The 23,427-nt window shown below is 32.7% G+C and overlaps 3 protein-coding genes across 3 annotated transcripts; 1 reads left to right on the top strand and 2 right to left on the bottom strand.

Moving 5' to 3' along the window:
* Positions 1–7,283: 7,283 nt before the first annotated feature.
* On the bottom strand, positions 7,284–10,916 carry LOC140046200 (mitochondrial nicotinamide adenine dinucleotide transporter SLC25A51-like). The gene is made up of 3 exons (XM_072090763.1): positions 10,780–10,916; positions 9,316–9,818; positions 7,284–8,921 (listed from the first exon to the last, which is right to left on the bottom strand). The coding sequence occupies exons 2-3, from the start codon at positions 9,731–9,733 to the stop codon at positions 8,404–8,406; spliced, it is 936 nt and encodes a 311-aa protein (XP_071946864.1). The 5' UTR covers positions 9,734–9,818; positions 10,780–10,916; the 3' UTR covers positions 7,284–8,403.
* A 674-nt stretch (positions 10,917–11,590) lies between these two features.
* On the bottom strand, positions 11,591–14,108 carry LOC140055321 (large ribosomal subunit protein uL30-like). Its single transcript, XM_072100639.1, has 5 exons — positions 14,082–14,108; positions 13,260–13,523; positions 12,662–12,799; positions 12,053–12,162; positions 11,591–11,938 (listed from the first exon to the last, which is right to left on the bottom strand). The coding sequence occupies exons 1-5, from the start codon at positions 14,090–14,092 to the stop codon at positions 11,730–11,732; spliced, it is 732 nt and encodes a 243-aa protein (XP_071956740.1). The 5' UTR covers positions 14,093–14,108; the 3' UTR covers positions 11,591–11,729.
* A 1,392-nt stretch (positions 14,109–15,500) lies between these two features.
* Positions 15,501–23,416, top strand: LOC140055313 (epidermal retinol dehydrogenase 2-like). The gene is made up of 4 exons (XM_072100629.1): positions 15,501–16,075; positions 16,436–16,680; positions 19,253–19,378; positions 21,518–23,416. The coding sequence occupies exons 1-4, from the start codon at positions 15,620–15,622 to the stop codon at positions 21,609–21,611; spliced, it is 921 nt and encodes a 306-aa protein (XP_071956730.1). The 5' UTR covers positions 15,501–15,619; the 3' UTR covers positions 21,612–23,416.
* The last annotated feature ends 11 nt before the right edge of the window (positions 23,417–23,427 follow it).

Genomic DNA, 23,427 nt, shown 5'->3' with positions numbered 1-23,427 from the left:
TTATCATCATTTTAAAAATATATAACAAATGTTTAAAAAACTTTCTCAATTGAGAATGCAAAACGTAACCAAATAATCTACTGTACATTACAATTAAAAATGCATTGAATAAAATTACTGTATAAAATATATCTTTCTGTTATTACTACAGTACTATCATTACAGTTATTTACAAAGAATTCCAAACAATTTGGAAAATTTAAAATAAACTACATAAAAAATCTCAAATAAAATATTTTCTAGTCTTTACTGTAAAACGTAATAATATTGCTTTGATTAGAATAACTGAAGACAAGATATTTGGTAGACATTGTTTCTTGTCACTGTTTAGGATAACTGGAGATATATAGACCGGGCGCCCGGAAGATTTATTCATGTGAAAAGATACAAAAGGTTTGATGATGTAGTTAGGTGCGTATTAGGGCGAGATGCAATATTCGATATTGCTGCCGGGTTACAGCCTGTACATAGGGCCTGTGGGGATCATAACATAGGGGGGTAAAAATGCATTTATTCATGTGAAGCGATACAAGGATAAACTTTTTTGGATATCATTCGCAGTGGGCTACTAATGATTACATCACCAATGACAGCAACTTTATCCTGTACGGGGCGCCAAACAGCAACATTTTAGGGCCACGCCCAAATGGGTTTATTCATGTGAAGCGATACAAGGTTGAATCTTTTTTTAATGGCAGCAGTATATATTGGGGATGACAAAAACACCAATGACAGCAACTTTATCCTGTACATAAGCTCAGACAGCAGCCCTAAAAAGGTCCGCAGATTCCCCCTATTCGGCTATATACTCGGCGCGTATGTCGTCTTATGGCGTTCAGCTGAGTTAGAAATACGTGATACCGACTCCGACTGACAATAAATGCACAGCAGAATGATAAAACAATAAATAAAGAGAGCAGTTGTTTGCTGTACCAAATCATCAAACATCAAACTCTTAGGAACTCGCCCAAAATGGGTTTATCCATGAAGTATGAATCGTTTTTTCTCTCTTTCTCTCTTTTTTGCTCCATTCGTGTTTATTCATGTGAAAAATACAAACACATTTACGATAACGAGTGACTTTTATTTTATAATTGAAATATATCTTTATTTTGGAATAATAAATAACACCAATAAAAACACTTAAAAATAACCAACAGCAGATTTGTATTTTAGGGTAACATTTTAAACAATCAATATTATATCAAAATCATTATTTCGATCAAAATAATATAATTTAAGAATATTTTTCAGATAAACTAAATAATTACACTCATAATGATCGACACCGGTACCGATTATTGTGCTTTATTATTATTATAACTCGATTTAAATATTGTTTTAATTACACACTAGACACTAGTGATATGTCTATATGAAAAAAGGCAACGAAATCTAAATTTGCAACATTTTTTAACATAACATAACATAATAGTAAAGTAAATAATAGTTCGAATTCAACATAATCACTTAGAAAATTGGTAAGGTATAGATTAGACTATCGATTGCACACTATTACTAAAAAAAAGTAACCGTTTTCATGTGAATTAGACTGATAAAAACCAACAAAAAACTTAATCTGCCAACATTTTAAACGTCGTTACTTGTCCATAATGGATCGACTATTGTATCGATTACTGTACATTGTTTTACTTTAACTGAACCAAAGTCAAACTTTTAATTGCTACTGTACTAACATTAGACAGTGATATCTGATAAAAGGCAACATTAATTAATATTAATAATACTGAACCAAATTAAATATCGTTACTTATCCACAATGGATCGACTACTGTATTGATTATTGCACATTATTTTACTAACTAACATAAGAAAGTGATATCTGATAAAACGCAACAAACTGAATCGAATTAAATATCGTTACTTAACCATAATGGATCGACTACTGTATTGATTACTGCACATTATTTTACTATAATTGCCCAAGTCAAATTTAAAATTGTTACTGTACTAACATTAGACAGTGGTATCTGCAACATACTCAGGACCAAATTAAATATCGTTACTTATCCATAATGGATCGACTACTGTATCGATTATTGCACATTATTTTACTGCCCAAGTCAAATTTAAAATTGTTACATTTATAACACTGGACCAAATTAAATATCGTTACTTATCTCCAACTGAACCCAGGTCGAATATTTTGCATACCGACATACTGTAAAAGCACAATGAGCAAAGACATCGAGTTTACTGGCTGTATGCATTAAATAACTAAATATTGTACATTCCTCATATTCCATTACTAGCTGAACAGAATACACGATATAATAAAACCAATAGGGGCTATTGGATTTCTTTTTACATGATTTGTGGCAGCGTCATTTATAAATTTGATTATAATCACACTGTAATGATACTGGATTTTACCGCAAAGGCAAGTCATTGCGATCGCTTTGTGGTGACAGGATGGACAAACCCGCAGTCACTGCCTATGTATGCAAGATATATGGGTTTAAAAGCATGAACAGTATTAATGAGGCCAGGTACCAATCGTTTCGCAAAATGACAACTGGAAAGAAGAAAGTCAAGAAGATCAACTGTTCGTCATTGCCACCATGTGAAATCACAATCACTCAGCATCTGTTGAGGGCAAATTATGTATCTTATGTGGAGACACGCTCATACTCCTCAGCCAACACAAAACCTACGCCCATTAAACTATGGATGGGTTGATAATGGTGATGGAAGGTATGTACCGAAATGGTTTGATGGAAATGCTCTACCAGATCCATTGACTAGTGATCCACACTCGGAACAAAGTTCTTGACGATACTGATGCAGGAATATTGGAACAAACTGATGATGAAGAACTTGAAATAATAGATTTTGAAGCTGAAATCGATGATGACCAACCTTGGAGTGATGACAGTGAAAGTGACTGTGATGATGACGAATAGATAAACTAAAAAGATTATGCATTACGGCTGATTTAATAGTTTTTAATCGTTTACATAAAACATTTGACAGTTTTGAAGTAAATATTGTATATAATATATCAAATGTAAATACTGAACTATTTGATCCATAGATAGTTGGCAAGCAGAATCCAGTATCATTACAGTGTGATATAATCAAATTTATAAATGACGCTGTCACAAATCATGTAAAAAGAAATACAATAGCCCCTATTGGTTTTATTATATCGTGTATTCTTTTTAGCTAGTAACAATGGAATATGTTGAATGTACAATATTCAGTTATTTTAATGCATACAGCCAGTAACCTCGATGTCTTTGCTCAATTGTGCTTTTACAGTGTGTCGGTAGTTACACTGCATGTACAATATTCGACCTGGGTTCAGTTAGAGAAAAATAATGTGCAATAATCAATACAGTAGTCGATCCATTGTGGATAAGTAACGATATTTAATTTTGTCCAGTATTATTAATGTTGCCTTTTATCAGATATCACTGTATAATGTTAGTACAGTAACAATTTTAAATTTGACTTCGGCAGTTATAGTAAAATAATGTGCAATAATCGATACAGTAGTCGATCCATTATGGATAAGTAACGATATTTAATTTGGTCCTGAGTATGTTGCATTTTATCAGATATCACTGTATAATGTTAGTACAGTAACAATTTTAAAATTGATTTGGGCAGTTATAATAATAATTATAATAATAATAATATTTATTCGGTCATCAATGTAAAAATAACCAGGAATGAAAATAGGCTAAAGCCCAAACAGATTCTGCACTCACTCCATACAATACAAACAGTTAAGATAAAACCATATACAAGAAAAATACAAATAAACTATACATAACATGAAATATAGTGTTTTGTTAGAGCAGCCTTAAATATTGAAATTTTTTGTGAATCTTTTATGTCATTTGGTATTTGCTCCCATAGTCTAGGAAAGGAAACAAATACAGAATTATGAAAAGTATTGCCTTTCGAATTCCAACGTAAAAGCCTACCCGGACATCTTTCACTAGTTTTAATATACTCATTGAAAGAATGGGGGCAGTAACCTTTCAACAACTTAAATCCTAATGAAAGTCTATGTAATTTAAACAAGTCATCAATAGATAATAATTCAAGCACTTTCAACCTATGAAAATAAGAGGTTTCCCAGGAACCTTCCTTTCTAAACATTATTATCCTTGTTGCTTTCCTTTGTATACTTTCTATTCTATTAGTATGTGATTTCTCAAATGGTGCCCACATTGAACAACAGTAGGTAATCACTGGAAGTTATAGAGCTTTGTATAAGTTCAACATAGCTAACCAGGACATATTTTTACTACATTTTGAAATAAAACCAAGCAATCTGCTTGCTTTACAACATACATAATTAACTTGTGTATGACAAGACATCGAACTATTTACATAAACACCTAGAAATTTTAATTCTGTAACTTTAGGAATATTGTCTGATTCTATGGTATAATCCCAGTTAACTATATCTTTACATCTTGTAACATGCATTACGGCGCATTTGACAGGATTTAAGGGAAGTTGGTTTACATTTGCCCATTTAGCAATTGAATCTAAATCCTTTTGAAGTAATTTACAATCATTATTGTTATAAATAGGACCAGGGAAGAGTTAAATTAACTCTTCCCTGATAGGACGTGATAATGTGTGATCATCAGCAAATTGAAAAAGTGAAGAAGAAATATTATTTACAATATCACTTATGTAAATCAAAAATAAAAGAGGGCCCAAAACTGACCCTTGTGGTACCCCTGAAGTAACATTTACCCACTCTGACTTTTCTCCTCTGTAAATAACCATTTGGTGTCTATTTGAAAGAAAATCTGTAATCCATGCATTAGTGTTCTCACCAATGCCACAGTTATTAAGTTTCTTAATTAATCTTTTATGAGACACCTTATCAAATGCAGACGAAAAATCAAGAAAAATAATATCAATATTTTTACAGCCTTTAAGTTCTAAGCTCTGTGCCCATGAATGAAAAACCTTTGAAAGTAAAAGTTCAGTACTATACATTTGTCTAAACCCAAACTGATTTTCTGAAAGGATATTATTATATTCTAGATATTCCCTTAAACGATAGCAAAGAAATATCTCAATAATCTTACAAATTATGGGAGTTAAAGACACTGGACGATAGCTTTTCATTTCGTCTTTGGGTTTTCCATTTCTTTTGAAAATAGGTACAACATTTGCATCCTTCCATTGTTTTGGTAAAATACCTTTTTGTACAGTTAAATTAAAGAATGTACATAAAACATTCACCGGTGAAACATTAGCCAATTGTGCCTTACATGACTTTAAGAATACTGGAAGCAAACAATCAGGTCCTGGTGATTTGGATACATTTAACTGTGAGAGGGCATAAAATACCTCAGGCATCACAAAGGGTTCACATTCAAAGTTGGTAAGACAATCTATTGTATCCAAATCACAATGCTGATCATTATCTATGCAAAAGTTGTTTACAAATTGTGTATTGAAAAGATTAGTAGTTAAAAAGTTATAGTTAAATAATGTGCAATAATCGATACAGTAGTCGATCCATTATGGATAAGTAACGATATTTAATTTGGTCCTGAGTATGTTGCATTTTATCAGATATCACTGTCTAATGTTAGTACAGTAACAATTTTAAATTTGACTTGGGCAGTTATAGTAAAATAATGTGCAGTAATCAATACAGTAGTCGATCCATTATGGATAAGTAACGATATTTAATTCGATTCAGTTTGTTGCGTTTTATCAGATATCACTTTCTTATTTTAGTTAGTAAATAATGTGCAATAACCAATACAGTAGTCGATCCATTGTGGATAAGTAACGATATTTAATTTGGTTCAGTATTATTAATATTAATTAATGTTGCCTTTTATCAGATATCACTGTCTAATATTAGTACAGTAACAATTAAAAATTTGACTTTGTTTCAGTTAAAGTAAAACAATGTGCAGTAATCGATACAGTAGTCGATCCATTATGGACAAGTAACGATGTTTAAAATGTTGGCAGATTAAGTTATTTGTTGGTTTTTATCAGTCTAATTCACATGAAAACTGTTACTTTTTTTTAAATTTAAATTGAATTAAAAATACAGTAATAGTGTGCAATCGATAGTCTAATCTATACCTTACCAATTTTCTAAGTGATTATGTTGAATTCGAACTATTATTTACTTTACTATTATGTTATGTTATGTAAAAAATGTTGCAAATTTAGATTTCATTGCCTTTTTTCATATAGACATATCACTAGTGTCTAGTGTGTAATTAAAACAATATTTAAATCGAGTTATAATAATAAAGCACAATAATCGGTACCGGTGTCGATCATTATGAGTGTAATTATTAATTAGTTTATCTGAAAAATATTCTTAAATTATATTATTTTGTGTTGTGAAATAATGATTTTGATATAATATTGATTGTTCAAAATGATACCCTAAAATACAAATCTGCTGTTGGTTATTTTAAGTGTTTTTGTTGGTGTTATTTATTATTCCAAAATAAAGATATATTTCAATTATAAAATAAAAGTCACTCGTTATCGTGAATGTGTTTGTATTATCAACATTGTTGATCACGAATGGAGCCTCGGGTATTTGAGCTGCTGTGTACCGAAAAAGTAAAAAAAAACAACATTTTTTTCAAAAATGATTACACACTTCATGGATAAACCCATTTTGGGCGAGTTCCTAAGAGTTTGATGTTTGATGATTTGGTACAGGAAACAACTGCTCTCTTTATTTATTGTTTTAGCATTCTACTGTGTATTTATTGTCAGTCCGAGTCCGTATCACGTATTTCTAACTCAGATGAACGCCAATAGACGACATACGCGCCGAGTATATAGCCGAATAGGGGGAAACTGCGGACCTTTGGGGCTGCTGTCTGAGCTTATGTACAGGATAAAGTTGCTGTCATTGGTGTTTTTGCCATCCCCAATATATACTGCTGCCATTAAAAAAAGATTCAACCTTGTATCGCTTCACATGAATAAACCCATTTGGGCGTGGCCCTAAAATGTTGCTGTTTGGCGCCCCGTACAGGATAAAGTTGCTGTCATTGGTGATGTAATCATTAGTAGCCCACTGCGAATGATATCCAAAAAAGTTTATCCTTGTATCGCTTCACATAAATAAATGCATTTTTACCCCCCTATGTTATGATCCCCACAGGCCCTATGTACAGGCTGTGACCCGGCAGCAATGTCGAATATTGCATCTCGCCCTAATACGCACCTAACTACATCATCAAACCTTTTGTATCTTTTCACATGAATAAATCTTCCGGGCGCCCGGTCTAATAGTCGATTTATAATTGTTATGCCCCTGGCATCCAATATTTTAGAAACATGGATCCATCACTGGCGCAGTAGAGATCCAAATTCATAATAATATTGTTTCAATGACGCTTTCAAATAAATCAAGGAATTTATACTGTACAGTACTTTCTATTAAATTGTTTTATTTTTTTTATTTTGAGGACATTGATGGTACATTGTGTTTTCCAGATATTAATTATACATATCCTGATTTGAGTTCTACTGTAAATTTAGTGTTTCTCACCAATTTTAAGCATTAGGTTTGTCCTGAAAAAACAGGGCTCAGCTATTAGTATTACCTTGCCTAAATTGATATTGATGAGCGATGATAATTGCTGATTTAACAATTTTGAAAGATTTACATGTATAAAGTGGGTTTAGAAATAAAAAGTAAAAATACATCAACAGTAAAATAACACTCGCCTATCAAGTGGCTAATTAAGTGGTCAAATTATTGGTTTAAAATAAGGCATGACCATCCTGCTAATATTACTGAATGCCTAAAAATAGTTACTGGAGATGGGATATTTTCTCCTTGTTATATATTGATGACACGGTCGGTAACTACTTTACTATATTTGAACTGCTCAGAAAGTTGGGCCTTTTAATAACAATAATAAAATTGAATGCAGTATGTTGTATGTTAAAAAATACAGACCTGTTAAAAAACAAACAATGCTTTGCACAGTAAATTCAATGAAAGATTGACTCTTTAAACTGTATTTCATCAAATTCTCCCATTAAAATAATAAAATAAACTTTCATTATTTTTCTTAATATTAAATAATGAATTTTTATTAATATGGTAGAGAAATCATACAGTGATTTCAAAGCTACTGGTACCAAAACAAAATCATTTTGAGGTCAAAATTAAAAAAGTAAAAACGAATAAATTAATTGGTTGAAAGATTTTACTGATTGCATTCAATGAGGCAGCATCTTTGAATAAGCATCTTCCTCTATAAATGAAAATAAATTCAGAGTATTATCTCTATTTTAAGGGAAACCCAAATAAGCATCCCTATCTAGGTGAAAATAAAGGAGTATATCCCTATCTAGGTGAAAATAAAGGAGTATCCCTATCTAGGTGTAAATAAAGGAGTATCCCTATCTAGGTGTAAATGTTTGCTTGAGAAGTTCATAAGATGCGTTGATAATGCCCCAAGAAATCAATGCGCGACTGAAGTTAAGATGAACACCATAGAATAAACTATACAAACGTTTGCCTCGCTCGTAATAAATATTCCAGAACGTTTGCCGAAATGAGAGGTACTCTCCACCAACCTTCACCATCATGCGAGTTTTTACAACATTTATAGGATACCAAACGGTGCTAATACTAGCACCAAGAACCGCACCACTCACAAAGTCATTTAAAATATTTCCAGTCTGTGTTTGAGCTTCCGGTAACAAGTCTTTCAGCTCATGACGAAAACCGAAGAAAACAGCGTTGCTTGGGCCATTTCGCAAAAGGATCGGGGTTAGTCCTCGATATAGTTCTTTAATACCGTATTTGGAGTACAATTCTTTGAAGACGTGTATTGTGTTACGATAATGTTTTTGACGGTTGTCTTGGAGAACAGTTTGAACGCGTTCAAATGGAACAAGAATAGCTTCGGATGTTCCTAAATAAAAACAAATAATCTAAATAATAAAGAACTACTATTTTTATAGTTTATTAAAAATAATTATTTAAATTTACATTCAATTACATTCTTATAATGTATTGATCAGGAAAAAGAATGTTGGTGGTTTTTGTCAATGTGGCTTGTATTTTTGTGTTTTTTATAGGTGCAAACAAAACCTCTAAATCGATATGTATGTGGTATGACATTTATTTCAACTTTGCACAACAAAGCATTTTTACTATCCCGTTCTACAGTAACTAATTTAAAGAAACATGCAAGCATGATACTGTATGCTTGAGAGTATTTTTGTATTAACACAGTATAAATACTGTACGTATGAAACAGAGTTATTGTGTTTAAATTACCAAAAGAAAAAAATGCAGTATCTCACCTGAAAAAACTGCTGCCAACATTTTAGCTGAAGAAACAGGAATAGATGGAAATTGGTGTCTAATCATTTTAGAATATTGATCATATAGTCCAAACATCAGTGCTGTTGATGTTGTCTTTTGTAATAACGGTGGTAACACACCGCGAAAAATCATTGCCGGGCCTTCTCGTTGCAACTGCGCAAAGGCTCTCTCGACACCGATGCCGTGTAGTTGCTGCCGAAAAAGAACTTTGTTTAGCGGAAAAGTAACCATGATGTTTATAAAAGCAGCACCTCCTCCATAGAAGAACTCTAGAGATTCGTGTACTGGTTCTGGAGATATTGTCTCTGAAGTTGGTTGCACTTGCATCTCTGCAGTTTTGGCATTGTTTAAAAGTCCTCCAGAGTCTTGATGTAAAGACATGTTTTTGTTCGTCATAACTCATTTCGATGAGGGTTGAAAAGTTATAAATTTCACATTATTTTTGTATTATCCATATAAATTTGTGATTTTATTGATTTACCTGAAAAATAAAAAAAAGAATTAAATTTAAATTTGAAATATATTTAGGGCATGTTCACATAGTGTAAAACTGAAGTGGCTTACACAAGTTGTATTAAAGTAACCGACAAATTTTATTTTCTTTTGGAATCACATGGTGTACATTTTGAGCATTAAATCTTTTTCAACACAGCAAACAAACCTAGGCCTAAACATGTAAAATAATAAGGATTGCTGCCAATTAAAATGAGAGTGTACAGTACTGTATAATTAATAGTAATACAGGTAATTAGGTTAATTTCCTTCAATTAAAGATACTGGACATTTCAGGGACAAACCTTTGTTATAGTAGGCCTAATTGTTCTATTGAAGGTCACTAAATTTAAAATATGCAGTTTGAAAAATTCATCCATTAGGTTACCTCCAAAATTTACCATGACTTTTACATACAAATACAGGTAACATGCGTTTGCATTAAACCATAAATATTGAATGCACAGCAGAAGCAGAGTCTCTGTCTGAGCAGAGACTGACATGGGAAACAAGTTGAAGTTGTAGGTTTTTTTTTGTATTCAACTTTTCGGTCAGTCCTACTGTTTTAAAAAAAAAGAGGGGCAGTCGCTTGCGTTATTTTGTAGGCCTGCCTAGCTAGCTAGGCCCTAGTTAGACGAAACTAAAGATGAGATCTATGCATGGCATAGGTTAGCTACTACGCGTGCGAGTATTTCGGCCTATCCTAGCTAGCTAGGCCTAGGCTAGTCCTAGTAGGCCTGGTCTAGCCTAGCTAGCTAGTAGGCCTAGAGATAGGCTAGCTAATGTGTAGAGTGTATAGGCTAGCCTAGGCCTAACGAATTCCAGCCTAACTAGCTAAGCTAGCCTGAAGGCCTATCCTAGGCCAATATAGAGTTAGGCCCCTCTAGCAGGCCTACCTTATTCCATAACGTAGCTAATACTATATTAATTAAGAAGAGAAAGTCACCTACTGCTTGTTGATTGCTAGCACGGCAGCCGCAGCCCGCTAGTTTTGTATAGGCCTACTACTAGCTACACACGGGGACACAGCGCATGCAGCATGCAGGCAGCAGGATCGAGAGGAGGCAGCAGTTTTACGCGACGTGGTGTTGTGTGGGCCGGGATTTTATTGACAAATTTTTAATTATAGAGGGCGTAATCTTCTTTTGTATACAGTATGATTAGCCAGCTGCACATGGCATTTTATAGAATGTACACAATTATGAATATTATTGAATAATCTTAAGTCATGAATACAATAATTCATCAAGCAAATAAAACGTACAGTCAGTAGTGTTAATATAGTAATTAATTATTTTGCTACAATATGTACAACATTTTTGCATGTTAAGCAACTTTCCACTGGGCGAATTTGTTTCCATCTTCCAAACCTCTCTCTGCAACGAATCCTAGTTCTTTGCGTTATAGCGAAATTGGTATCTAGACTTGTTTCTACTTTTTGCTAAGTGAAAAACTGCACAACAAATCATGTGAATCGAAAAGCTCAGCAGACATGAGATGAGCATGAAAATCACTGCTATTCACTTTTGTTGTAGTGGAAAGGGTAGCGATTTTGTTGTTGTCTGCAAACGGATTCATGCAAACAGATTCGCCTAGTAGAAAATCTGTTTAAGAGTGAATAAATGGTCAAAGGTGAATAACAACTTTATGGCAACGCAATTCAAAGCTTAGCTTTCCCCCAGTCTGTAATAAGAAATAACAAATAAATGTTGTCATGGTTTAAAATGATTGAAGACAACTGTACTGTAAATTAAAACAAGATTTCTATTCAGTTTTTTTATATTTTATTATGTCAGGTAGCATACAGTTTTATTTGTTACCAAACCAATACATTTTTACCATTTAAGATGTTACTTTTTTTTTAGACAATATAAGCTCCAGTTATCTTTTGTTTGTGTTTTTAATTCATCTGAGCGACAAAGTTGTTTATTTTGTCTTCCCTGTTTCCATAATCTCCACCTTCAACAAAGTGATTGCCCTTCTTTTTGTATCCACCTCGCGGTGAGCTCAGCTTGAATGGCCATATGAAATTATTAGCTTTCTTGAAATTGGGTCCAACTGTGAATATCTCGTGAATAAGATCTTCAACACAGATAATTCCAAGGTTGCCTACAAAATAAAATGACAAGATTATAGATAATGTGATTTAGACTTTCCAATGTCCACCCAATTTCCCAGTACCGCATAGTATCTAGATTGTTTTTTTGTCAAATGGTTACATACCTAGTGTGCCTTCAATAACAGAGTTGTCGGTAATAGCTACACGTCTTCTGTCAACCTTTCCATATCCACGTTTGTAGATCAATTCACGCACAGTCTTCAAATTTGGGTATCTGAAAAACAGAAGTTAGAATTTAAACAAGGATAATCTACCAACCACGCAATTTTGCAATAATAACTTTTATATGGATCACTTACAAGTTAGGACCAATGTACTTGTCAATTGTATGACCCACTATATGACCCCATTAGAGGTACGTCATTTGTCCGATGTGCGTCATACCTTTAGAATACCATGCCGCACTCCTGCATAAAAGAAGTGACTTACCTTTAAGTGACCATGATGCCCATTTTGAACAATTACCATGTTGTTTAAATGGTGGGTGATAAATTGACGGACATCGAAATACCATTGTTCATTGATGTGATGTACCATTTAGGATTTTTGACGCACCCCCGAATCAATAATTATTTGTACGGGGGTTGTATAATGGGTCATACAATTGACAAGTGCATAATGGAATCATCCACACTGGGTGCAAGCCCACCCACCTTTAACATAAAATAACTTCCAGTTTAGGAAATTATACTAGGGCACATTTTTCAACTTACCCCCAAGCGATGTATGGTTCAACAAGTCGGAGCATTTGAAGAGTTGCATGGTTGAGGCGGATGAATATACCATTGTGGATCTGTCGTAAACGAAGTAACTGCAAGATCTTCTTTACTCGAGGACTCACACCATTAATACTGTGTAGTAAGGAAACCAATAGAAACAATTATTCATTTAATTAATTTAATTGTGTTTAATTAAAAATTTTTATAAAAAACTAGCTTTCGAAAAATAAAGCAGAGACTTATAGTATGTTCAAAACCAGGGATAAATTTTCTGTGTATATACTTTGTGCATATAAATTTTCCCATTCAATATTTCACAATTTTTCCTCCATCATGTCTCCCATACATGCACCTTAAATTGCTTGTAAACGGAAGCAGTGATGTGGGTTCGATTGGTCTTGTTTTTATTTTGGTTTCTTTTGTCAAAATTATCAGTTGTTTTTAGGTTTAAGGTTATTTGGTTTCATGGTTTTCACAAGCGCCTTGAGCACTTTTGTGGATTTGTGCGCTGTATAAATCTTATTATTATTAATATTATACATTGTATGTTTTATCCATCTATTATTGTTGTTTAAAAAATGCTATTTTTTACCCTCGAATTCTGACAACAAATGCCAACTTGGCTTCTCCTGGAACGTAAAAGTTTCCAGCCGCTCTGGCTTGACGTTTCATTCGAATCTCATCACGTTCTTTGCGGCGGTATTCACGGATATACTGCTCGGCGCGCTTGAAGATTACTTTTCTCTTCTTTTCTGATGATTTCTTGTTTAGGAGACGTGCCTGAACCTTTCTGGCCTTTTCAGTTAAGTTCTTCTTCCTCTTTTTGAGGAGGGTCTCAGGTACTTGCTGGAGCTTCCTAGAATATAAAAAAAATGATGCAAGCATTGAATCCTACTATTGATTGCTGTTTTCTACTTCTACACTATTGATTGTAGGTCTAGTCCATTCTGGGCCTAGGCCTACACTTCCTATCTATCTACGTTAGCCTACGACTAGGCCTACGTATGACTGGTGCGGCGGTAGTGAATTTCAACAGCTACCTGACCTCTTTCTTAGTCTCAGACAGGAACGCCGAACACACGAATATGAATTTATAGTGGAGTAGAATTAAATAATAAATGTAGTGATCCAAGAATGTAGGACAAGCCTACTGGCATTATATTCAACACTCGGGCATATTATCAAAGTACACGCGATGATTGTTCGTTGCCTTTTGCCTAGGCCTATACCGTACCCAGTGTATATCGCTAACTGAAACTACTTTACAAATTGTTATCTTATTGTTATAAACGCACAAAAACACATTAAATATAGGTATTAGTTTAAACAATTCAATGTATGTAATCGAAATATTTAATTAACTAATGGATTTCATAGATTAACAACGATTTTTAGCAGACAGTTCAGAACATACTTATCCGCCATGTTTGTACTAGAGAAAAGGCCACTTGATTCTAAACAATTTTGTATCTAAATAATTTATTGTTAATTTATTTTAAATCTCATAACTACCAAAGGAATAAAATATATAAATTATAAAATTATTTATATTGAATCATTTAGATATAAAAATCATTTTCTCTTTCTTCGTTAAAATATCTGTATTATAATATAAAATCAATGGCTTATATTACCGCCCTCTAGAATATTGCTAAGTAGTAAATATGTCACTATTAAAACTTCTCTTTTTACCTTTCGGAATAAATTAAAAAGATATTTCCTATCATTGTATTAAAGCGTTCATGAATATAACTATTATTATTTATATTACTATTCTGTTTTTTGTTTGTTTTATTGATTTTATTGATCAAATTTTGATTTGTTTAGTCTGTAAATCAACAATGTATAAATCATTACTCTAAAAGGGTCTTACGTGACAAGATTTTCTTCTTTCAAGATCTTCTAGTAATGATCCTATTATGGTTTCTTTATATCAATCTATTTGATATCTTTTTTACTATTTGTTAGTTATACTGAGCCATTGATGAACTAAATGTTGTTGTTGAATTGAATTGAATATACAAATTTCAATTAATACACTATTTCAAATATAATTATTAATATATTATTATATTTTTATTATACAAATTTGATAAAATCAACCTAAAAGTTTAAGGGGTTCACTTAAAATGGAAATTAATTTTTCTCAGGCAAAAAGACAATACATCAAAAAAAAAAAAAATGATACATGCCATTAATTGGTAAAATAGGCCAGTGTAAAATACAATTAAAATACGATTAAAAATAATTAATTCAAACAAAAAATACAGTATGCGACATAATATTCAGTTTGTTGAGTATTGTTTTTTGGTCTTAATATAATATAAACTGCATGCATTAGATCCATATCCTTGTAGTGACTGTTAGTGTATGTATGTGTAAAAATTACATAGACACAAAAATAGACATATTTAAGATATCAAATTATATGAAAAAAATATATAAATACACATTAATAATGTATTTAGAAGAAAAAGTTTTCTTTTCCCTTAGGAAATAATTTTGTCCTTATATACTGCTCTAATTAATTTTGTTTTGGAAAAGCGCTTTATAAATCTATATAGTGTAGTCATAGAGCTATAAAATGTTATAGCTCCATGGGTAGTATAGTATTTTGACATAATATCTTTATAATAGCCCCGCCCCCCACGGAGACATGCCATGTGCTTTCTCTTCTGAACATTGTTTTTTTTATCCAATCACTTCATAAATCAAGCTGACGACGTGTACGTAATAATGTACCATTCTGAACTTTGACATACATTTTCAACTCAACTTGAAGTTTTATTTTTCGCGGTGTGTGGTTTGTGTGTGTGTTTGATGCGTGTATAATAATAGCCTATTTTTACTATTATTTAGTGCGCACTGTACTTTGATACTAGGCCTATATCTAGGCCTAGCTTACTACTGATTATAGATACTTAGGCCAACGATTTAACACCCTGCAACAAAATGAATGCCATTGCTGATTTCATTATACTAAATTTACAGATATTATGGGAGATACTACGCTCGACATTGCGATTTTTTCTTCCAGCCTCTTGGATTGCCAAGTCCGTGGCCGGAGAACGTGTGCTCATTACTGGAGCTGGCGGAGGCCTAGGATTTCATATCGCTACACAATTTGCCCGAAAGGGTGCTGAATTAGTGCTGTGGGATATAAATGATGTAGCTAATAGGAAAACTGCTGATGCTGTCAAGGAAATCGGAGCTAAGGTTTCTACTTTTAAATGCGATGTATCTAAACGTGAAGATGTCTATCGTGTTGCACGAAAAGTGAAAGAGGAAGTAGGGGAGATAGATATTTTGGTAAACAATGCGGGTATTGTTTCGGGAAAACGACTGATGGATATTCCAGACGAATCCATTATTAAAACAATAGAGATAAACTCACTAGCTCACGTTTGGGTGAGTGAGACTTTCGTTTCCTTTTTATTATAAAATATAAAAAATATCTTTGTTTTTGTAATACAGTGCTGAATGAAATGTTTAACAATAATATTATTATTGTGCCCTTCTACAATAACTACACTGTCTCGAAGACTATCTTTAACAACCGCTTAATAATGTATAAATAATTCCAATCCACCTACTGTTCGCTATACTGAGAAGGTTGGTGTCCGGCCCTCGAAACCCAACTCCCCACAAACCCATATGACAGTATTCCCCCCCTGCAACATGCTGCAATTATATACAGCTTCTTGAAATTCATTTTTGCAGTTTTTTTAATTAAACCATTTTTTTATTTTCGTTTTGTTTTAATTTTAGATGATTAAAGCTTTTTTGCCGCATATGATATCAACCAACCATGGACATGTTGTAACCATTGCGAGTATTGCTGGCAATTTTGGGCTTGTTAGACTTAGCGACTACTGTATGAGCAAGTTTGCAGCGCAGGGTTTCCATGAATCGGTGTGCTTAGAAGCTCTAGCTGAGGGCGCTACAGACGTGAAATTCACCCTGGTTAACCCGTATCACATCACTACAGAAATGTTCAAAGGTGTCAAAATAAAGTTAGTATTCTGTATTAGTTGCATCATGGAGAAAAAGATGGGGTTGTGGAGGAGGGAATGTTTATGCTCTCTGAAACATTACATGGTTACATATTAATAAATACGACTCATGAGGCTTTTTAATGAAAACTTTGTCAGGAGAACATTTTTTAAATCCAATTTTTATATACATACTGTATATGAACTCTAACCATATGATATTTTTTTGTTTTAACCTTTCTTGAAATGTTAGTATTGTTGCATTTGTATTCTGACCCTGTTGTACTGTCTGTATTTTAGCCATTTTATCATATTTTCTTATGTTTATATAAGTGACAAGCAAGACAATTTTCGAGCCAGAGTGCTTGACGAAATATTAATAATTGAACTGAAATATGGTGCAGCATATGCTATATAAAATTAAACTTTTCTTTATTGTTGAAAATAATATACCCAAATATTATCCACAAACGATTGAGAGATGATATAATGTATCTATCAGGCCAGATCCTGTTACTATAAATATACTACTTTTTTTTGTATTTTATTTTGACCAAGAGGCCTATATGGAGAAGTATTCTATTAGAAAATGTTAATGTATTTATAGTATGTCTATTTGCAGCTGTGTTCATAGACTTAGATTAGTTATCTGTATATAATATGTATTTATGCTAAAACAAAATTGATATAAATCATGTCAATGTATTCATTAACATCCCAAGTAGACTAATCTACACACAAACTCATGAATATCAATGAATTGCAATCTGTATAATCTTTAATCTTTTTTGACCAAGTTTGATAAAGAGTTTATTTACCCTTGCAAAGCATTGTGCTGGCTTCTAAATGAATAACACCATCAATCACACGTTTGATCTTTCATAATTGGGGCAAATACACAAATTGAATATACTGTATCCAGGGGTGATATTATAATTACCTTTAATGCCCTTTTGATCAAACATACAAAAAATACTGTAGGTTAGTTTGCACAAAGTAAAATTATAGTTGAATATTCTATAGTACCTTGAATATTGTTTGAATTTTATAAAAAGGTGTTCATTTTATTCGGTTTTAGGTTTCCATGAATGTTTGTCTTAACTGTATCCATACATTATACAAATCCCATTATTCTTGACTTAGAACAGATGTTTTTACACCTATGGATAAAAATGCACAATAAGAAATTATATCCAAAAGCATTCAGTAGACACACCCCTATTGCACACTTCCTGGAGAATACTGTAGGTAGAGGGGAAAATAATGTTTTAACACTACAAACAAGCCAACCCCTATTCAGGGGACTATTATTTAACTGTATAAGTAGGAGTTCTACTGTAAACAATGTTGATAACGTTTACAGTAGCAATTTATTCTGATTCTTTTTTCCCCTTTCCTAACTGTACTCTGTTTTAAAGTTAACTTTAATCTGGATGGAAGGTGCACCCATTGTAAAATATTTAAAGCCAGACATTACACTGCTGTTCCACTTGCATTGTAAATGTTGGCAGGTCTGTATACAGTGTAGTAGAACTCCACAGTATTTAGAGGATACCTTCAGGACCCAACAAAGTCGCCTTAATAGGTCCCTGAATAGGGGGCTGGAAATAGTGTTTCCCCTTGTTGTTTCACAGGAAAGTTTCCCCTTTAATAGTGTATACAAAAAGAGGGCTTCTATTTGACTGTTTAATAATATTTATTAATTAGAGAGATTGTGTGAACAGCCTTTTGTTTTTGTTGGAGAGCAAAAAGAGTTTTGATTGTTGAAAATTGCTATAAATTATAATCTGTTTTGCAGCATTGATCATGCCTGTTACTACAGTTTTGAAATTTTGTTTAATATCTTTGAACATCAATGCTGCTGCTTTGAGAACTGCTTCAGCTGCTACAGTAGCATTGACCTGTTAATGTTGGTAATTTTAAAGAAGGCTACAGTACGGTACATGGAATATAGTAGACAGAGCTTTATAGAAAAGAAGGAATTTGGGTGAATTTATGCAAAACAGGAAATTAGCTCAAATAAATATCTGTTTTAGTTCATAAAAAATATTGTGGCAAATGTTAAAGGGCTTTTTTTTCAATTTGACAACTTTATTTTATAGGCGGCTATTTAAAATTTAAAAAAATACCAATTGCAACAACTTACAATTTGAATATTTTTATGGAACATCTCAAAAACAACTTTTTTTATTCCTAATATTCACAGACTATCCGTATCAAGAAAATATTTGTTCATTTACCTTTCTATTCATGAAACACATCTGGTCTAGGTTCTAGACAGTGATTTGACTTATGATGATTATTTTGGCGTTTCATATGTATAATATTTGAGCTAGAATACAGACCGAGATGCTGTACTATGTGCCATTGACTAGTGGTACACATAGTAAAGAAATAATAACAACAACAACAACAACTAAAACTAGAACAACTTAGAGCAACTCTAAGAGCATCACATAAATAATGGTGTAGTTTGCTGTCTTTTTTTCACTCCACATATTTCATAAACCCATTCTAATGTTCATTCAAGCAAAAGGCCCATTGAGATTACTTTGGATATTGGTACTAGAACATTGTATACTTTTCATTATAGATATCCATTCATACTACCTAGCCTGTCACCCACATCTGTTGGCAAGAGAGTGGTAGATGCTGTCGTCACTAATCAAGAGGTTTTAGTCTTACCTTGGATCATGCACGTTTTTGTGTATCTTAAAACGTGAGTATCTCGCATGCATGGAGAAGACAAGCTATGTATCTCTTCAAATTAAATCCATGGTACCTGCCATATCATGTTTATTGTTGTGCTTCTTGTAATTTCTTGTGTATTTTAACATATTTTATTGATAGAGTATTTTGTCTACCATACTGTACCACTACCATGACCCACCAAAATGTCCCAGTATGTGATATTAGTGAATTGAAAGATTCTCGCTTGTACATAAAGCTCTGTCTACACTATCAAACTTTATATGACAACAAAAATGTGATATGCCCATATATGGACACACAATACCATATTTGGACACATCACACTTTTTTTTGTCAAACTAGTTTGATAGTGTAAACAGAGCTTAACATTAATTGATGTTACTAATGTTACACTGTGTATTCTTATACAACGTTTAACACCAACATGTTTGACCTGTTGATTGGAATAGTGGTGTGGGTTCCATAGATCACTTACTGGTAAACATAAAAAACAAGCACGAATGTGCAATACTCGGGGTACAGCGAAAGAAGCTGTAATGACGTCATAAGACCGGATGTAATGTCACATACACATCAATAACCGCGCTACCAAATACGGCTATACGGTACCATCTTCGAGACGTCATATGGCTGCATCCGGTATGAAATTAAAAAATCCGGCTCTATAGTTTTGAGGACATGTCCCTGTAGTATATTCATGCTAAATCCGAGCTCAATACTACAACGAATAAGGGAGGAGTAGTACTTTATAAATCGCACTTTTTGCTCAATAGTGTCCGGATGGAAGAAGAAGAGGAAAAGATGAGAGAGTCCTAGACTCAGGTACCCCGAGTAATAAAACGAGATACTCTATATCATATTACGTATACAGTATATTTCACCATAAAGTTAAAGAAAAATAGGTTTCGCCAGGGCTCGAACCGGGACCTTCTGCGTGTTAAGCAGACTTGACAACCACTACACTACGAAACCTCTTACACTAAAAATGTGGGTTACAGAAAGTTTTTTAATCCATTTAAATTACAAATAAATGGTAATAAGCACAAAGCAAAATAAACATGTGTAAAAGTGATAATTACCGATTACACAAAATAAGTATTTTAAAAAATAATAAAAATTTGATATACTCTGTATAATTATCATATTACATATACAGTATATTTCACCATAAATTTAAGGAAAAAAAGGTTTCGCCCGGGCTCGAACCAGGTACCTTCTGCGTGTTAAGCAAACGTGATAACCACTACGCCAAGAAGCCGCATATAACTACATAACGCTGTGGTGTGTGTTGCACATTGTGGCTTCTTAATTAAACAAATTAATTAACAAAAAAGCACGAATGTGTGATACTCGGGATACAGCAAATGAAGCTGTAATGACGTCATAAGACGGGATGCGACGTCACATACACATCAATAACCTACCAAATACGGCTATATGGTATCATCTTCGAGACGTCATATGGCTGCATCCGGTTTGAAATTTAAAAATCTATAGATTTGAGGACATGTCCCTGTAGTATATTCATGCTAAATCCCAGCTCAATACTACAACTAATAAGGGAGGAGTAGTACTTTAAAAATCGCACTTTTTACTCAATAGTGTCCAGATGGAGGAGAAAATGAGTAAGTCCTAGACTCGGGTACCCCGAGTAAAAAGGTTTAAGGCCAATTTATCTTATGACATTGGATTTATACCGAATTCATGCTATCAATGTCAAAGCAAGCTCAACGCTCGCAATATTTTCGCAATGTGAAAGCAGCTTAATGTTAAGAAATCAAGTGTTTGTTTTATATGCTTTAAGCTTGTTTCCCACTAATATCTTATAGTATTAACACTTTAAAATCAGAGGAGTTTGTTACATCGCTCATAAAGCATTGGTGATGGCTCTAATATTTTACAGCTAACAGAGTTCACAGGCAATAAACATTTATTACTTTCACCTTTCAAATAACAATACTGCAGTACAAGGCAATTTTGAGTATAGCTATCAGTATTTTTCATCATTTAAAAATACCTTTAGCTAAAATAAAGTAGAAAAAATAAGTGTTTTCAATATCAGAAAGCTGAGAAAAGAGAGGATTATAAGAATAAACTCATTTAAATAAAAAGTGAATTAAATTCATTCATACTATTTTTTTCACAGAATTTTGCCAGTGGAAGTACTGCTCAAAGTTGCAAACTTTTTCGGCGTTCTTCAAAGTATGGATGAATTCGTCGGTCACGGAAAGAAGAACTGAGCACGTTTTTGAAGGGTTAATTTAAAAAAAAATCATATGAATCAATAATTACATAATTGAACTCATTTTGAAGTTCACAACTATTATATGAGGGTTAGAAATTATTAATTCATAACAATATTTCTTTCAGGTCAATAGTTTAATAAACCTATGGTGACCTTTGATTAAAATATTAACTGGCACAAGAGTAGACTAACTGTCTAATATTTGGTATTCATTTCAATAATATTGTGCAGCACCTTTTAAAGTATAAATAGCGAAGTTTGTTTAAACTGTGTTAAAAGCATTTAAATGACTTGATTAGCTACTGTACTATATTGGCCTGATAAATACTACATATAGACGATTTATAACAATTGCATTAGATAGATATACTGTATAAAAAAATACACTATACATTTTCCTGCAGAAAAACAATTGACACAAGTTTTCATCCTTGAAAGGATTACAATTTTTACCATATTCGTCCAATCAAATGACGTCAATATCAATACAATTTTTATTTAAATATTATTGTTTATTCATGAAGCCATTTGATTGGATTTAAAAAAATATTATTTTCATCGAATGACATAAAAAATAAAAGATTATCATCACTATATAGGATAGCTAACTGTTGAATGGAACTTGGTTTCTTTTTGCTTTCTAAAAGTAATATACTGTATATGAATTAGCTTTCTGTAGGACAAATGTAAATACAGTATTTATCTATTTATAGTCATCCATTCTAGAAAAAAAACAGGCCCTTTTTAAGGCTTTGTTCTGAAGACAGCATTAAAGTTTCAGCAGACAACTTCAGTAATTTAATCATGGTTTTATATACAGAATGTATGGGTATTGTTTATTCATACAGAAATAAAATGCCAACTCAATGGTGCTAGATTAATTATTAATTTGTTGGCAATTGCTTACTGTAAATAGCAAGTCAGGGTTTATTTCATGTGTGTTATTTGTCCTGAATTATGATGGTAAGAAGAATAAGGCAAGAAAACTTTGTAAACAAGAACAGATATCAATGGTGATCTGCAAATAATTACCGTAAATATGGTACAGTTTGTCAATTAATCTTGAAATAATTTGCAGACTAGTTCAGGTATAAAGTCCACTGCCAAAACGCTTTTGTTATACAGTTAAGACTTGCATTAGATCTGTGCTGGTAGAGCATTATATTAACAAAGCTTCTTTTAACTACATTCCATCATATGTTATACGCTTTGTCTACACTAGTTTGGCAAAATAAAGTGTGATGTGTCTAAATATGGCAGTGATATGACAGCATCATGTCCATATATGCGCACATCGCATATTTGTCACATAAAGTTTTAAAGTTTTAAAGGCTTAAATCAATGATCTGTATCAAAATTATAGTAAACCATGGTTTATATAGACTTGTTCAAAATACACTGAATATTCTCAAGTATTCTTCTGTGTTTGTGTAAGAAAAAAAAAATAATTAAGAGATAGTGATAGCTAATAATTAACAGTAATAAATAATTCTGCTAGGCAGTAAATATAAAGAGCACACTAATCAGATTATGAAGTATGCGATTGGAAACTCATCGTTTTGAGCGTCCATCCATTATCTCGCCTGGGCAATGGTCTTTTAAAAGGTTGAATACAAACCGAGAAACTGGGAAATTTGTCGTAAATGAAGCGCTTTAGTGGTAAAACTGAACTCAGTATAACAAATGTAATTCAGCTCTTGATTTTGTATAGTTATTATGCTAACATTTATTTGCAAGACTGTAATGTGTGATAAATACAATGAGTTGATAAAAAATAAAACAATTTCTGCTCAAACTCTAATTTTATTATA

The sequence above is a fragment of the Antedon mediterranea genome, chromosome 1, assembly GCF_964355755.1.
Source record: "Antedon mediterranea chromosome 1, ecAntMedi1.1, whole genome shotgun sequence".
In the NCBI taxonomy this organism is placed as follows: Eukaryota; Metazoa; Echinodermata; class Crinoidea; order Comatulida; family Antedonidae; genus Antedon; species Antedon mediterranea.
The sequence above is the reverse complement of the archived record's forward strand: the minus strand, read 5'-3'. Positions and strand labels throughout refer to the sequence as shown.

Coding starts and splice junctions, on each gene's coding strand:
- LOC140046200 (XM_072090763.1), bottom strand. CDS start 9,733: ATGACGAACAAAAACATGTCTTTACATCAAGACTCTGGAGGACTTTTA. Junction 8,922..9,315: donor GTTGGCAGCAGTTTTTTCAG/GTGAGATACTGC, acceptor GTTTTTATTTAG/GAACATCCGAAGCTATTCTT.
- LOC140055321 (XM_072100639.1), bottom strand. Junction 12,800..13,259: donor TTTGTTGTCAGAATTCGAGG/GTAAAAAATAGC, acceptor CTTACTACACAG/TATTAATGGTGTGAGTCCTC. Junction 11,939..12,052: donor TGTTATTGAAGGCACACTAG/GTATGTAACCAT, acceptor TTTATTTTGTAG/GCAACCTTGGAATTATCTGT.
- LOC140055313 (XM_072100629.1), top strand. CDS start 15,620: ATGAATGCCATTGCTGATTTCATTATACTAAATTTACAGATATTATGG. Junction 16,076..16,435: donor ACTCACTAGCTCACGTTTGG/GTGAGTGAGACT, acceptor TTTTAATTTTAG/ATGATTAAAGCTTTTTTGCC. Junction 19,379..21,517: donor GTTTTTGTGTATCTTAAAAC/GTGAGTATCTCG, acceptor TTTTTTTCACAG/AATTTTGCCAGTGGAAGTAC.